This window comes from Tribolium castaneum, chromosome 2, assembly GCF_031307605.1.
Source record: "Tribolium castaneum strain GA2 chromosome 2, icTriCast1.1, whole genome shotgun sequence".
NCBI classification, from domain to species: Eukaryota; Metazoa; Arthropoda; class Insecta; order Coleoptera; family Tenebrionidae; genus Tribolium; species Tribolium castaneum.
Window position 1 is genome coordinate 3474883 of NC_087395.1, and position 18809 is coordinate 3493691.

The window sequence follows — 18809 nt, forward strand, 5'->3', positions numbered from 1 at the left end:
GAAGCACGTACTTCCGCGTCATCAACATCAATGTCAAATCAAAATATACATTTACCTATTAATGATAGATATGGTGTACATTTCAGTAGCCTCAGTAATTGTAACATTTATTTTAAATAAAAGTATTTGTTGGTATTCATTAAAGTTATTTAAATCAATAGTGGAATAATTTTTAAATTACTAGTGAATTAAAACCGTTTTAATTCACTAGTGAATAAATCACTACTTATGCGTGTTACTATGGAATCAATAATGTCACTTTATAATGTCAAAATTGAATAAAATAAATTATAAGTTTTTTAAACCAATATTCTATGAATTTATTTTGTTTTCACAGGACACATAACACGATTTTGACAGAATTTGTTTTTTGTTTAACTGAAACGTTTTTATGGCAAACTATGCAAAAATATCTATGGTTAGTAAGAAATTTTCTATAAAATTCAAAAAACCAATACAACTTGAAAATTACCACAGATAGGTATAGGAAATGCTAATACAGATTAAGGCAGAAAAAATTCACCTTTATGTAGTAAAATGAATATTTGGACATATCATTTAAAAAAATGAAGTTATGGGTACTTGAATTTGTCCAAACATAACCTTAAAATTTTAAGATTTATGAAATTCTTGAATTCCAATTTTGAACACACTAGAGAACAGATATAAGCTTTCTCTTTTAATTCTCCAAATATCATTTCGAAATCTTTAAATAAGAGAGTTACCGATTTTTTAAATGACAGGTGCAAATCCAAAAATTTTCAAAAAATCTTAAATATTCCGAAAACGGTTAAACTTAGGTATAAGAAAAGCTGATAAAAACTCCCTTAAAATAACCCAACTAATCCAAAAACAGTGAAAACGCAGTGAAAAGCATAGCTTTCCATTTAAAATAAAAAAGTTGATAGGAACTTCCGGAAATGCCGCCATATTGAAAATATTTTTGTTGAGGTTCAGACAGAACAATCTGTACAAATAATAAATAATAAATAATAAATAATAAATAATAAATAATAAATAATAAATAATAAATAATAAATAATAAATAATAAATAATAAATAATAAATAATAAATAATAAATAATAAATAATAAATAATAAATTATAGATAATGTGCATTATTGATTAAATTAACTCTTAAAGTTAAATATCTGTTTAGTTATTAACTTTAGGCATTTAAAATTTATGGTTTTAATTTAATAATCTTTGAGAAGCAAAAACAAAAAATAAATGGTTCAATTGGACTTTTTCAAGTTATTCACAAATTTCTTAATATTTTTACATTTTTTACTGCAATGCTTTAAACAGTTAGTACAGATTTGCGTTTGACCTTTGCCCTTTAAAATCCTACTTTTCTAGAGTTCTTAGTTTTGGTGTAGTAATTAAAAAAAATGAAAAAAGCGTGGTTTCGTCAAAAAGATCGAATTATTCCAAAAACTAAGCAGATTAAAGGCTACTTCCAAACATGCAAAAAAATTTAGATGTTCCATTAAAAAAACTCAATTTAAAATAATTTTAAGTGACCCTGGAACTTTTGTAAGAAAAGTAATTTTTCGATTATTTAAAAGTCACTAATGGAGTTTTTAACTCGCTGGGACACCCAGCATGTGCGAATTAAATTATAAATAATTATTATCATTATTTTAATTAATCGTTTAAATTGTTGAGATAAATAGCAATGTTTAATGGAAACCTACAGCAAATAGATTAGTTGAAAAATGTGAACTCTTAAATTAAATACTGAAGATACAGATGTTTGATTGACCATCTGCTGAATTTGGGCAAGCTTTGAACGTGAATTTGGTAAGTGTTGCTGAATTCAGGTCAATCATTTCCTTCCTTTGACCTTGACACGATAGGAAAGCAGCGATAATAAGAAGAGGGTGGCGAATTGTGGCGCAAAAATTGTGTCAACAAACAACAAGAGATTGAATAAATGAAGGCCATTGGATTTGTGAATCCGGTTTATTTCGGTGGTGGACCAGAGAGGTGTTAAGAACGTGGTGTGACATCTCGGTCAACCTTGACTTGCGTGTGGTGCTGTTCCATCTGAGGTACGAATCACGAATCTATGACAAGATTACATAATTTGGCCTAGATTGAAAGACGCACGCACTTTTAGATTATTATTACACTTAACCACCGGAACCGGGAGGTGAACACTTTATCTCCTGCTCGTTCAAAGACACGTGTCTTGGAAAATTTTCTCATTTTGATGCAATACAGGTAGTGAGAACGTTTGTGTAGCAACTGAACAACTTGTAATTACTGTAGGTGATATAACATTTTTGATTTAAACATCGAGAAAATATGACATCTTCCCTCGCTTTTACCTCTGTGAACAAATGAGGTTTTCAAAAGTTCTACAAATCCTACTGACTGCGCCAATTAACTTTACTATCAACTATCCCACAAACACAGCGAAAAATTATTATTGGACTTAATTTTCCACACCCAAGTTATGATGTGTTGGTTTTTCAGTTAAAACAAAACATTTGTTTCCTCACCTAAGCATGATAACCAATTTGTGGTCGAAACGCATACTAGTTAAAAGTAAACGTTTGGTGTTTTGAGTAAATAATTCCAAAAGAAAATAAAAAATAACTGCTCTTTTCAGACACTTTCTATCAGTAGCAGTAAAACAAGTTTTTTTTTTTTAATATATAAATTGAGTTAGTTTGAAAGAAGAAAACATGAGCATTAGTCCTTTAACATTTTTTTGGAGAGTTACAGTCGAAAAGATGAAGAAGTCTCTTAAAAGTTGAATAACTTAATTTATTTTAACGAAACATCTTGCATTTAAAAGAATTCTAAATGATATTTCTAAAAACATAAACAGTTATGCGTCTCTTATTGATAATAAACACTAAAAAGTCAACTATTGTTACAGCAATCGAGAAGTGTAATCTACAGCTAATAATAATTTTATTACAGTAAAATAATACAAATTTTAATACAGAGCTATTCGCATGAAACTCTGAATATGGTCAAGATCGGATCCATATTGGAATAATCTTGTATTTATGAATTTATTTTGATTTACTGTTTTTGATAGTACACTACTTTATTTTTCTAATAATAATAAAAAATACAAATAAATAATTATTAAAAAAATGCTTGATAAATTTTGTAAGGGACGAATGTTAGTAATTATTACGACACTTAAACGCAAAAAAAATATTTCTTTAAAATAAAACTAGAAGTAAAAATATTGCACTTTACGTAAAATTGATAATAAAAGATAACCTTTTAACTATGTATTTTAATAAATTTTTTTTGTGCTTTATTTTTTATAACTTTCTTCCATGTAATGTGAACAAATGTGCTGTCAAAAAACAGTAAAGTAATTTTTCATAAACTAGTGTCGTCATAAATTTTAAAATTACGTTAAGGTGTAGTACAGTATACAAGGTGTCCGTTTTTCAATCTCCACTATGAGGATCTCAGTTATTATAAGAAATACGAGGTCGGTTAAATTAGGGCAAAGTTGCGCATTTTTATGCTAAACAATTATCTGCAAGAAAATTTGATGTATCATTTTTAATTTTTGAATTATTGTAAAAAAACAGAAATATGTAATTTTCGTTTTTATTTTTTCGAGCAAAAACCAAAATAACTAGATGTTTTTAAGTAGGACCTTCTTCAGGCACTTTTTTACAAAGAATCTACATCTCTCATCGTATTTTCCAAGGCGTTCTTGATGTCAGAGTTATAACACTCAACCTTGATTTTTCTTATGGAAGCCATATTCGCATTTTGTATTTTGAAAAATCTTTTTAATCCTGATTACAACGATGTATCACATGATAGGATCGAATCTTAGATGCTGATCAAAATGAAAGAAAAAATTTTTGCAAAGAGTGCTTAGGAAAAACGCCAACAATTTTGTTTTTAAACGTACTAGATTTCGGAGGTTTAATTGAATTTGGACCTGGAAGGTTCACAATTCAACCAAGCTTATTTATTTAAAAACTGAACGACATGATAAGTTAGAAATTTATTCTTCGTAAAACAAAACAAAACTGTCAATTTAGTTTGTTGAAGTTGAGTTTGTAACTCGGACATCAAGAACACCTTAAAAAAAACGATGACATACTTATTTAGAGTTCTTGTAAAAAAAGTGTCTAAGAATATCCTACCTAAAAACGTTTAATTCTTTTAGGTTTCGCGTGTAAAAAATAAAAACGAAAATTACAAATTTTAATTTTTTTATTAATTCAAAAACTAACAGTTTAGTATAAAAATGTTTAACTTTATCCTAACGTAACCGACCACGTATCTTTTATAATTACTGAGTTTTCCATGGTAGAGCTCAAAAAGCGGACAGCCCTGTATATAGTATAAAATTTACCGGTTGGAGGATTATTTTCAAAAATATGTCATGAAATTTATACCTTTTGGTAAACTCACTCTGTATAAAAACTTTAACTTCAAATTGACAATGATTATTATTTGAGTTAGTAATAAATTAAAAAATCTACCGCGTGATAGGGAATGGTTTAGCAAAAATCTAAGGAAGACAGAAAATGGCATGACAAATGAATTAAGCAAAATTTATGTCAATCAAAAATGCATACTTTTCTTAAAAAATCGTTCTAAGATTAAAGTCCCAAATTTTGAGAACCGCTGAACTAAAATTTTAATATTATTGAAAAAACAGCAGAGGTAAATTAACTTCTTGGTCCACTACGTTATTCTTCTATTTCAATTTGTCTTTTGTTATTAAATTTTAAGAAAAAAAAATTCTAATAAATCACTCATTTCTAATATTTAGAACTAAAAATGATTTTTTCTCATAATTTATTACAAATTTATTAATGTGAATGTTTTCAAAAATTTATTAAAATCATTATTATCTAATATTAGTTAAATTTTATTAGGCCAGCTCCTGGGGAAAAAATTAACAGAAACAAATTGCAATTAAACAACTAAAAGTTAAGTTTGAAGTTTTTAAGTCGTATTAGAATTTTTAGTTTTGCTGTAAGACGTTTAGTAATATATGTAATGTAATATAATGTAATAATATATAATATATAATATATAATATATAATATATAATATATAATATATAATATATAATATATAATATATAATATATAATATATAATATATAATATATAATATATAATATAATAATGTAAGTAATATAATGTAATATATTTTGATATATTTTGTGTTTCTTTATTACTTGTATTTACAGTTTGTTTATGCAACATTCTCTTTTCTAATGGTTGTGTATGATTCGATAAAATCTCTTGAACTGAGTTTCTGGCTGAAAAAAGCTAATTCAGACGTAATTATAAGAAACACTCTAAAATGCTTGAAATTGTCAGAGATAACGTTATTTGTTTAATTAAACGAATTTATAGAGAAATTAGAAATGCGAAAAGAAATAATAAAATTTTAAGGATAATTGTCTTGAAAAGTAAAAATATTTTAATGAAAAGAAGGACTTTTTCGTTTGTGACTGCTATATGAAGAGTATTATACAGCGTGCTCAAAAACTGGCGTACCAACTCAGTGGTCCGTTATTGAGAAGCAAGTGCAGATTACGGGAAAAATGTTGGAAAAATTCCTAAAGTCATATTTTAAAAAATCTGGAGCTACAAACTTATTGTGTTAACTTCTTTAGTTTACATTATTTTTTTATGTTTTTGTTTCATACCAGGTAATCGTTCCGTAACAAAACGATGAATTTTAATTTTTAAATCGACTTTTAGCAGATTTTAGCAGTTTTTTAATTTAAAAAAATAAAAATTCATCAAAAAAATCACAATGTGTAGATGTGCCATCTGGGAATTATTTCCTAGGAAACCATTTCAAAAATAATTTATTTTTATTGTTGCTCAAATTCTATTGCGATCATGACTGTTAGACAACGTTGCCACATATCATTTATCTAAAATCCGTTATTTATCAATAACTTTAATACAAAGAATTTTTTTACTATTTTTACCATTATATGTAACCAGTTCTCTACCACACAACCATTGAGTTGGTGCGCCAGTTTTTGAGCACGCTGTATTTACATAAATTATTTAAACTAAAAGTTCCTAAACAAATATCCATATTAACAATTATTAAATATAAGCCTCTACTTGTACATAACGAGGGTGTTTGTAACAATTTTCTTTAAATAAATATACTATTTAAAAAATATTCTACCATCTTGGGTTAGTCTGATCGCCGGTTTCTGACCGAACAGAGCCACACGATTCAAGGTTTGACCTAAATTTCGAAAACAATACTCAGCAAGTGAAGTTTTGGAACCAAACCGAATAGATTGAGCTGTTTGAAGGTCGCCACACAAAACGGCCAAACATTAGCTACTATCCGATAAATATTTGGTCAATATTTGCGTACTTGAAATTGTGCGAATTTGCGAAATCACGTAGGTTTTCACACAAAAAAAAACAATTTATCGTAACAAGTTCAAGTCCGGTTAAATAGACTAAACTTGAACCCATAAAAATTTTCTCGAATCGTTAATTAATGTGTCGCTCCATTAATTCACTCGAATAAGATCAATGGGTCAGGGGTAGTGTGTTATAGTCAATGTCACCGTCCACGCGACCATTCTGAAAGCGCACGTTTCGTCCTTCCTGTCCATCAAATACCCATATGGATGGGTGTCGTCCAGCAGACGCAGACGGTTCTGTTGTGGCTGCGGAATATTGACGAATTTTTAATGAATTAAGCAAGATTCGTTGACCTAAATTAGCGGTTAACGCAATCTTCTGAATATAAATTGATAGTTTCGGATGATCTTCAAATTTTTTATTTTGCGACGTTGCCATTATTACGTCCAGGAGACAAAGAAAGAGAAAAGTAAAAATATCGAAATCCCAATAGGATTTTTTTGTGTTGTAAAATGGAAAACTGAACAATTTTAGATGTGATTTTGTGGTTTTTCGGCTTATTTTGCTAAAATTATACAAACTATGTAATTGCGGTTTTAGCCTAAAGAAGTTTTATTTTGTTTTTTTTTTTTGGCAAAAACGCAAAAACTAAAAAAAGTGGGGCCTTAACTACAAATAATCACAGATTTCTCTAAAAAAAATAATTTCTAACTTAAGAAAATAACGTATTTAATTCCTCAAATAAAACAAAAAGAACTAAAATTTTGACCTATATTTAGGTAATTTTTTTCAAAAGTTGAAAAAAAAAATCGGGGATCAAAATTAAAAATTTTCCAGATTTTTTAGATGAGACTTTACCAAACTACATATTAGTTTTCATGTTTATGGTTGGAATAGAGATGTAATATACAGGGTGTCCGTTTTTCGATCTCCACCATGCGGATCTCAGTTATTATAAGAGATACAAGGTCGGTTAAATTATGGTAAAGTTGTGCATTTTTGTGCTGAAAAATTATTTGAAAGAAAATTGGATGTGTCATTTTTAGCTTTTAAATTATAAAAAAAATAAATTTTCAATTTTCATTTTTTCGTTTAACTAGGAACTTTTTTATAAGAAATCTGAATCTGAAACTTTTTTCAAGGCGTTCTTGATGTCAGTGTTACAACACACAACTTTGATTTTTCTATGGAGGCCATTTTTGATACTTGTATTTTTGAAAAATCTTTTTGTTGCTGATTACAACGATGTATCACATTATATGATCGAATCTTACATGCTGATTAAAATTAAGAAAAAAGCATTTTTGAGAGTGCTTGGGAAAAAAACGCCAAAAATTTTGTTTAGCAAACTAAATTTTGGCAATTCTATTAAATATTCGAGCAAAATTTTTGCGGAAAATAAAGTTCTCCTTTATCATGTCGCTTAGTTTTTAAGTGAGTTTGACGGAAATGTGAACGTTCTAGATCCAAATTCAATAAAACATCCAAAATCTAGTTTGTTTAAAAACAAAAATGTTGGTGTTTTTCCAAAGCACTCTTTGGCTTCAAGAAAAAACAAAGGTTAGTGTTGTAACTCTGACATCAAGAACGTCTTGGAAAATAGAATTACAGATTTAGATTTCTTGTAAAAAAGTGCCTGAAAAATGTCCTAGTTAAAAATGTCTGGTTCTTTTGGTTTTTGTTTGAAAAAATAAAAACGAAAATTTGAAATTTCCGTTTTTTCCAAAAATTCAGAAAATAAAAATTGCACATCAAATTTTCTTTCAGATAATTGTTTAGCATTATCTCTAACAATAACTGAGATTCTCATGATATAGGTATTTTTGGCCCAGATTTATTATTTTGGTAAAATCCAACAAAAAAACCTGTTTTATGCTTTGTGATAAAGTTTGTGTTTTTTTTTGTCTATTTTTGAAATTTTTTGCAAAATAATTGCGCTCTTCTTTGATAAGAAATGTCCAGGAAATAGAAGTTTATTTAATGGTAAACAGTAAAATGGTATTTTATCCAATGTTTACTTCATGGTAAAATGAAATTTTATCAATTTTATGAAATATGGCTCGGCTCACAACCAGTTACTTTTTTTGTTTTTGACAATATTTTCATTGTTATTTTTTTACGATTATACATAATTGTAAATAAATAATTAATAAAAATAAAATATTCTATTTTATACACGACGATAATATTCACCATTATCTTCTCAAGCGTCACGGTCTACGCTTCGAGGTTCAAACCGCCCTCGAATATAAAATAAAATCTTATCGTCTTGTATAATAATAAATAACTAGTATATAAAAATAAATAATAAATAATATTGCATTTAACTTTCTAGTACAGACGATCTAGATAAATTTAATTGATACGCGTTTTTTAAAAATTACTGAATTACTGCAAATACAGACTGATCCAGAAAAGTGAGTCTGTTTTTTGAACACTGCAATCGGATTCGATTTTTTTGACATTTATTGAACTTACAACGCCACAAAATTGTAGAATTTTTGTCAAAAACTATCATTTTAATTTTTGTTAACTAAAAGCGTAATCCTTTCGTATCCTTTAAAATTTAAATTCAGTATTGCCAGCGGAAACATCAGTATTTCTGGATCAGTCTGTAAAATGTTTTTTTTTCAATATTATCTTTAGTCTTTTCGGTTTCATTTTAACAAAATTTTTGCCTCAAAAACCGTTCGATATGTTTGACGAAATCTGACGAAATTATTTAGTACTTAAAAGCGCCAAAGAAAATACAATTAAAAAAATTGGTACATTAAAATTATTATGCCAACCAGTTTCGTTTCTAGTTGAAAATGTGTTAAAACTCTCAAAACAACGCAATAGTTATGTGCTTTCTTGATCCTGTTTAATCAGTTCTATAGCAAAGAAGGTGACTTCTAAGCTCTAAAACATAGTTGAGGATTTCTAAAAACTACTACTTTAACACAATTTAAAGATTTATCGTATTTCTTTAAGTTATGCTACGCACTTAAATACGTTTCTGGCTGAAAAAAAAAAGTTGGGAAAAATATTTTGTTACAATTTATTGAAATTGAGGATAAATTATATTTTCTGGTGAGGACAAGTGCTTTTTTCACCCATTTCTGATACATAAATCAGAAAAATGTTTTTTTAATTTCAAAGCAAGTTTTTCCCTGCATTACTTTAATATCATTATTTATTTAAAATTGCTCACCTCTCATTAGTGGACACCTCTCCACAACGGACAATTAAAGATTCTTCACCGGTGTCCGTTCTTGAGAGGTTTTCTTGTAAAACAAGAGAAATGACACCAAAACATATAGTTTTGGTAACAAATTACTTATAACAAAGTTCATAAACATGGAAAAAAAACAAATATTCAATTTTTGAACTCTTCAACGGTGCAACTTTTTTTGTAAAATATATTTTCACTACTGTTTTAAATTTGAATATGTTTGGTGGACAGTTTTTGGAATGATGCTTAAAATTATTTATTTAAAATTGCTCACCTCCCATTAGTGGACACTTTTTCACAACGGACAATTAAAAATTCTCCAACGGTGTCCGTTCTTGAGAGGTTTTCTTGTAAAACAAGAGAAATAACACCAAAACATATAAATTTGGTAACAAATTACTTGTAACAAATTTCATAAACATTGATTTTTCTTTTAAAAAGTTATTGAAAAATAAATATAATTTTTGAACTTTTAAACGGTGCAACTTTTTTGTTAAATATATATTTATATTTATGTTGCTATTTTATATTTAAATATGTTTGGTGGGCAGTTTTTGGAATGATGCTTAAAATTATTTCTTTAAAATTGCTCACCTCTTATTAGTGGACATCTCCCCACAACGGACAATTAAAAATTCTCTACCGGTGTCCGTTCTTGAGAAGTTTTCTTGTAGAACAAGAGAAATAACACCAAAACATATGTTTTGGTCACAAATTACTCAATAAACATCGATTATTCTATTAAAAATTGATTGAAGAAAAATAAATATGATTTTTGAACTTTTAAACGGTACAACTTTTTTTGTAAAATATATTTTTGCTGCTGTTTTAAATTTGAATATCTTTGGTAGACAGTGTTTATAATGATGCTTAAAATTATTTATTTAAAATTGCTCATCTCCCATTAGTGGACACCTCTCCACAACGGACAATTAAAGATTCTCCACCGGTGTCCGTTCTTGAGAGGTTTTTTCGTAAAACAACAAAAACATATATTTTGGTTACAAATTACTTAATAAACATCGATTCTTCTATTAAAAATTGATTGATGGAAAATAAACATAATTTTTGAACTTTTAAATGGTGCATTTTTTTTTGTAAAATATATTTTTGCTGCTGTTTTAAATTTGAATATCTTTGGTGGACAGTGTTTGTAATGATGCTTAAAATTATTTATTTAAAATTGCTCACCTCCTATTAGTGGACATCTCTCGACAACGGACAATTAAAAATTCTCTACCGGTGTCCGTTCTTGAGAGGTTTTTCCGTAAAACAAGAAGAATGACACCAATACATATGTTTTGGTTACAAATTACTTAATAAACATCGATTCTTCTATTAAAAATTGATTGAAGGAAAATAAATATAATTTTTGAACTTTTAAAGGGTGCAACTTTTTTTTGTAAAATATATTTTTGCTGCTGTTTTAAATTTGAATATCTTTGATAGACAGTGTTTGTAATGATGCTTAAATTATTTATTTAAAATTGCTTACCTCCTATTAGTGGACATCTCTCCACAACGGACAATTAAATATTCTCTACCGGTGTCCGTTTTTGAGAGGTTTTTCCGTAAAACAAGAAAAATGACACCAAAACATGTTTTGGTTACAAATTACTTAATAAACATCGATTATTCTATTAAAAATTGATTGAAGGAAAATATATATAATTTTTGAACTTTTAAACGGTGCAACTTTTTTTTGTAAAATATATTTTCGCTGCTGTTTTAAATTTGAATATCTTTGGTGGACAGTGTTTGTAATGATGCTTAAAATTATTTATTTAAAATTGCTCACCTCCTATTAGTGGACATCTCTCGACAACGGACAATTAAAAATTCTCTACCGGTGTCCGTTCTTGAGAGGTTTTTCCGTAAAACAAGAAGAATGACACCAATACATATGTTTTGGTTACAAATTACTTAATAAACATCGATTCTTCTATTAAAAATTGATTGAAGGAAAATAAATATAATTTTTGAACTTTTAAAGGGTGCAACTTTTTTTTGTAAAATATATTTTTGCTGCTGTTTTAAATTTGAATATCTTTGATAGACAGTGTTTGTAATGATGCTTAAAATTATTTATTTAAAATTGCTTACCTCCTATTAGTGGACATCTCTCCACAACGGACAATTAAAACTTCTCTACCGGTGTCCGTTCTTGAGAGGTTTTTCCGTGAAACAAGAAGAATAACACCAAAACATATGTTTTGGTTACAAATTGCTTAATAAACATCGATTATTTTATTAAAAATTGATTGAAGGAAAATAAATATAATTTTTGAACTTTTAAACGGTGCAACTTTTTTTTGTAAAATATATTTTTGCTGCTGTTTTAAATTTGAATATCTTTGATGGACAGTGTTTGTAATGATGCTTAAAATTATTTATTTAAAATTGCTTACCTCCTATTAGTGGACATCTCTCCACAACGGACAATTAAAAATTTTCTACCGGTGTCCGTTTTTGAGAGGTTTTTCCGTAAAAAACGAGAAAAATGACACAAAAACATATGTTTTGGTTACAAATTACTCAATAAACATCGATTCTTCTGTTAAAAATTGATTGAAGAAAAATAAATATAATTTTTGAACTTTTAAACGGTGCAACTTTTTTTTGTAAAATATATTTTCGCTGCTGTTTTAAATTTGAATATCTTTGGTGGACAGTGTTTGTAATGATGCTTAAAATTGTTTTTTTTAAATTGCTCACCTCTGATTAGTGGACACCTCTTCACAACGGACAATTAAAAATTCTCTACCGGTGTCCGTTCTTGAGAGGTTTTTTCGTAAAACAAGAAAAATGTCACCAAAACATCTTTTGGTTACAAATTACTTAATAAACATCGATTATTCTATTAAAAATTGATTGAAGGAAAATAAATATATTTTTTGAACTTTTAAACGGTGCAACTTTTTTTGTAAAATATATTTTCGCTGCTGTTTTAAATTTGAATATCTTTGGTGGACAGTGTTTGTAATGATGCTTAAAATTATTTATTTAAAATTGCTCACCTCCTATTAGTGGACATCTCTCGACAACGGACAATTAAAAATTCTCTACCGGTGTCCGTTCTTGAGACGTCTTTTTGTAAAACAAGAAAAATGACACCAAAACATATGTTTTGGTTACAAATTACTTAATAAACATCGATTCTTCTATTAAAAATTGATTGAAGGAAAATAAATATAATTTTTGAACTTTTAAACGGTGCAACTTTTTTTGTAAAATATATTTTTGCTGCTGTTTTAAATTTAAATATCTTTGGTGGACAGTGTTTGTAATGATGCTTAAAATAATTTATTTCAAATTGTTCACCTCCTATTAGTGGACATCTCGCCACAACGGACAATTAAAAATTCTCTACCGGTGTCCGTTCTTGAGAGGTCTTTCCGTAAAACAAGGAAACTGACACAAAGACATATGTTTTGGTTACAAATTACTTAATAAACATCGATTATTTTATAAAAAATTGATTGAAGGAAAATAAATATAATTTTTGAACTTTTAAACGGTGCAACTTTTTTTGTAAAATATATTTTTGCTGCTGTTTTAAATTTGAATATCTTTGGTAGACAGTGTTTATAATGATGCTTAAAATTATTTATTTAAAATTGCTCATCTCCCATTAGTGGACACCTCTCCACAACGGACAATTAAAGATTCTCCACCGGTGTCCGTTCTTTAGAGGTTTTTTTGTAAAACAAGAAAAACATATGTTTTGGTTACAAATTACTTAATAAACATCGATTCTTCTATTAAAAATTGATTGAAGGAAAATAAGTATAATTTTTGAACTTTTAAACGGTGCAACTTGGTATGGAGCTAAGTCGTGTTTAAACCTACTCTTTCGACTTTTGTTTGTGATTGTCTTCATTAATAATTTGGAGTGTAATGAATGGCTCAATATTAATAATTAATTGCGTTGCTATAAATAAATCGAGTTTGGTTAAAAAGCGCACTTTGCAGCTACATATAAGGCGCGTTAAGTTGGGATTTTCAAAAATAAGTATGTCTCATCAAGGTTTTCCACTCAATAAACTGTATTAAAACCAGTGAACTCCGTTGAACCTCATATCAATAATTACGATTGTATATAAATATCGATAATTAATACCCAAACGACACTATTATTACATTTATTGCGCTTTTTTCGCATCGATGTTCATATCCATACGATTTGCATAACTAGTTCATAATCATTGCGCAATTACATAATTGTTTATCACTCATATTTGTGCTATTGTTGGAGCGAGTATGTGACGTAACATTGTACATATATTTTTTTTCGAAAAAATGAGCCTGAAACGCCCCAGGACCCGGATGCAGCCTTGACATTTACCACCAGAATGCAAATCGCATCTATTCTGGTGTTGCATATTACGAAATGCATTCGAATTAGCTGACGAAAGCTCAAGGTGAAGGCGAATTATGGGAGAAGAGAATGAAAAAATGCGAACCCCGACAGAGGCCCCAATTGTGGACCCAATTTAAATGGTAATTAAAGCAAAAAGAGGGAAAAAACGGCGCCAAAATATTTCCAACCGGTTGAGTGATTTGCTGGTGAAACTTTTTTAGCCATTGGCCAACGTGATGGGAATTCATATTCGCATGTGTGTACTTGTGAATAAAAAATTGTATGCGAGACGTGTAAAAAGTCAGGTCAGGGACGACTCAGGTGCTAATTGATCAAATGATTAAACCGAAAAATACTCCAAAAAAATTGGATCGTGTTTATCCTGAGTCGATATTGCTTTTATTTTATTTTTGAGTTATGTTTGTATCATACAGTGAGGTAACATATTATGTAAATGACATTCCGCCTCAGCTGGAAATTTTTATTCATTTCAGATTCATTAAACTAATTTTATGAATTTGAGTCAATCGATTATAATTATTCCTTTTTGTGTTTTAAATACCTTGAGAGTGTTACTAGACTGACTGACCCCGAACGAACGAGATGCAAAGCTCATTTCACTATTTGTGACGATTTAAACGAATCCTACTATAATTTTGTTAAAAATATTAAGACGCCAAATCGTTGTAGTTGTTGCGTGTCAAGGTTAATATATTCCGAAATGAAGATGCTGTTTTCGTTTTTTTGGTTTTGTTCAAGTTGTTGGTCAATAAAACATTAATAGTAGTTTTTGTGATTACATAAAATTGTATTTTTATTTATAAAAGCATTGTAGTCTCAAAAGATGCCAAGGAGTTTAACCACAAAATCAAGAGCTTTTAAAAATGTTTATTTTGTCTTATAGTTGTTATATAATCATTAGCAACATAATTTATTTTAGCCTACTTTTGTTGATTTGCTAAACAAAAAAAAAATAAAAATAAAAAGGAACTGATGACTTCAAGAGATTAAATGTCGTTTGAAGGTGGAACTTAAAATGTTTTTTTACTATATTTTAGATACTTTACATTTAACAATTTAAATAAATGATAAACTATTATGTCAAGCATTTAATACGGAATTAATAAACGAAGTTGAAGATTGATGAAATCCTTCCGAAATTTTTTGGCATTTCGATGAAAATTTTTGCGAAATAATTACGTTTCGGCATTAAAAACGTGTTAATAAAACGCAAAAGTTGTAAACTGTTACTTTTGAGTTTTAACACAATTAGGTAGTTTTTCAGCCCGGTTTACTTAAACAATAAAATTAAAGATGTGTTTAGAAGCTTAAAAAATGTAAAAAAAGTCATGTCATTTTTTACCCTACTTTAAAACGAACAAAATTTAATTTAATTTTTGTGATTTACAAAATAAACAAGTTTTAGGTTAAAAAATAACCTAAACTAACTGAAGTAAAATAAAATTTAATCAAAATTTTTTTTTCTTCAGTTTTAGCGAAATTTTTTTTTATAGGAAAACTCAGTGTGTTAACCACTCGAAAAAAACATAAATTACATTTTATTTCAGACACTTTTGTTGATTTTTTTTGTTTTGGTTTCAATAAAATTTTGCTTATATTTCCGTTTCTAGCTGAAAAATATGCTAGATACTCAAAAAAGCAAAAATGATGTAATTTTTCGTTTAATTAGCAACTTATTTTTTCTTAAGCGTTTCATATTTTTTCTAAGAAATAGTAAAAGGAACTGATGATTTCAAGACATTAAATATCGATTGGAAGATAGAATAAAAATGTTTTTTTATTATTTTTTAAATATTTTACATTTAACATTTTGAGTAAATGATATAACTATCATGTCAAGCATTTAACACCGATTCCATTTGGAATTAATGAACGAAATTGAAGATTATTTAACTCATTCCAAATTTTTTGGCATTTTCATGACAATGTTTGCAAAGTAATTACGTTTCTGCATGAAAAACATGCTAATAAAATGCCAAAAGATGGAAAATGTTATTTTTGAGTATTGACACCATTAGGTAATTTTTCAGCTCGGTTTATTTAGGTGAGAAAATTAAAAACGTGTTTAGAAGCTTGAAGAAAGTAAAAAAGAAAAAAAGTTATAACTATTATGTTATTTTTTACCTACTTTAAAACAAGCAAAGTTTCACTTAATTTTTGTGATTTTGGGCCGTGTTTTTGTACCTCTTTACAAAATAAATAAGTTTTAGGCTAAAAAAACAACCTAAACTGACTGAAGTATGGTAAAAAATATATCAAATTTAATCAAATTTAATCATTTTTGCGTCAGTTTTAACGAAATTTTTTTATAGAAAAACTCATTGTGTTAACTATCGAAAAAAAACCATAAATTACATTTTATTTCAGACACTTTTGTTGATTTTTTTGTTTTGGTTCCAATAAAATTTTACGTATATTTCTGTCTAAAAATTATGCTAGACACTCAAAAAAGGAAAAAATGATGTAAGTTTAAACTTAATTAGCAACTTATTTCTTCTTAAGCGTTTCATTTTTTTTTTTTTGAAAAATACAAAAAGGAACTGATGATTTCAAAACATTAAGTATCGATTGGAAGATAGAACTAAAAATGTTTTTTTTTATTTTTTAGATATTTTACATTTAACATTTTGAGTAAATGATAAAATATCATGTCAAGCATTTAACACCGATTCCATTTGGAATTAATGAACGAAATGAAGATTAATTAACTCATTCCAAATTTTTTGGTATTTTTATGACAATGTTTGCAAAGTAATTACGTTTCTGCATGAAAAACATGCTAATAAAATGCAAAAGATGGAAAATGTTATTTTTGAGTATTGACACCATTAGATAATTTTTCAGCTCGGTTTATTTATGTGAGAAAATTAAAAACGTGTTTAGGAGCTTGAAGAAAGTAAAAAAGAAAAAAGTTATAACTTATGTTATATTTTACCTACTCTAAAACAAGCAAAGTTTCATTTAATTTTTGTGCTTTTGTGCCGCGTTTTTGTACCTCTTCACAAAATAAACAAATTTTAGGTTAAAAAATAACCTTAACTGACTGAAGTAAAATAAAATTGAATCAAATTTAATTATTTTTTCATCAGTTTTTGCGAATTTTTTTTTATAGTGTTAACCACTCGAAAAAAACATAAATTATATTTTATTTTAGACACTTTCGTTGATTTTTTTGTTTTGATTTAAATAAATTTTCCAAATATTTCCGTTTCTAGCTGAGAAATATTCTAGACACTCAAAAAAATCAAAAATTATGTAATTTTTGGTTTAATTAGCAACTTATTTCTTCTTAGGTGTTTAATTTTTTTCTGAATAATTTCTTACTAAAAATTAAAAATAAAAGCAACTGATTATATCAAGACATAAAATGTCGTTTGAAGGTTTTTTACTATTTGAATTGTGATGTCAAGTATTTAGACGGATTCCATTTGAAATTATTGAAAGAAATTTGAGATTAATAAAAAATTTCGAGTTTTTTTTTGACTTATTTTTGACAATTTTTGCTCAAAATGAAGGAAATCAAGCAAGACACGCAAAGTAACATCAGTTTTATTTAATTTTTGTGATTTTGTGACGTTATTTTACAAGACCATACAATTTCCATCAAATTTAGTAATTTTTCGTAATATTTTAACCACAAGTTTAGAGCTAAAACTTTAACTCAAAAACAGAACATGATTCTCGACCAAATGTTCTGGTTTTTTGGCTTATTTTGACGAAATTTTTAAAAAGCAAACGAAATCAAGAAAATAAACTGACATTAATTCCTATTTATTTTTGATTTTTAAGTTTGTTTTGATAATTTCTTGCAAAATAAATTCATTAAATCAACCAAAAAAGGATCAGGTAACGTCATTTTAGGTCATTTTTTCGAAAAAAAAACTTAATTTTCAACTGAACAAGGCTCAAACACCCATTTTAGTATAATTGGGTACTTTTTGATTGTTTTTAACAAAATTTCGTAAAATAATTGCGTTTTTGGCTAAAAATGCATAATTTGGGATTCAAATATTTGTTAAAGGTTTGCGTAATTTCGGAAAAACTAAGATTTTAGCTCTAAAACGTACTTACATTTAAAAACAAGGCACATATATAACGCACCTTCCTCAGTACTTTTGACCAAAATTGATTGTTGTAAAGTATTAGTGTTTCGATAATAAATGAATCTCGGGTTGAAAGCTGGTTGACATAATCTAATTTTCAATCAACTTATAGCAAAATTATGCTTAAAAAAATATTAAGGTTTATGTCCAAAATATGTTTAAACATTTAAACATTTAAACATTTCATTTTGTTTTTTACAAAATTTGCAGAAGAAAAGAAATGTTTTTTTAGAAAATAACTTCAGACATTTGAAACTTTATGTCTTTAGATAGACAATTTAATAATATTTTAGACCCAAAAACAAATAATAGTTTTTTTTAGATTACATTTTGTAAAATGTTATTAATTCGGCAGAAGAATAAACCACTGGTTGTTTTATTTAAAAAGTGAAAGTAAAAATTTAAGTAAAACGAAGAAAAAATAATGATCCACAATAAACCACACTACACCATATTTATTATCAATTTATTTCTGTTGAAACAAACACTTTAAAACATAATTATGGTAATTATCCAATTTATATTCTGATTTATATATTTTATAATTTATTGCCAGCTTATAGCCCATAGCCATTATAATTAATACCTTACCTACGGAATAAATCATCGATTTTCGATGATGTGTTTTTATTTATCTTTAATGCGTTCCTAATTTTGTAATTTATTTTAAATTGCGACTTGTACAGTAGAACCTTTGTGATCTGAATTATTTATTGCAACGTGTTTTTCGGATAATTAAACATCAATCAATT

At 27.4% G+C, this 18809-nt stretch overlaps 1 protein-coding gene across 1 annotated transcript in view; it reads left to right on the forward strand.

The window, feature by feature from the left end:
- Positions 1 to 574: 574 nt before the first annotated feature.
- Positions 575 to 18809, forward strand: part of LOC107397428 (uncharacterized protein) — a 35682-nt gene continuing 17447 nt past the window's right edge. The window contains exons 1-2 of the mRNA XM_064354741.1: positions 575 to 578; positions 1943 to 2054. Of these exons, the coding sequence (XP_064210811.1) occupies positions 575 to 578; positions 1943 to 2054 (116 nt within the window). The remainder of the gene's footprint in view (positions 579 to 1942; positions 2055 to 18809) is intronic.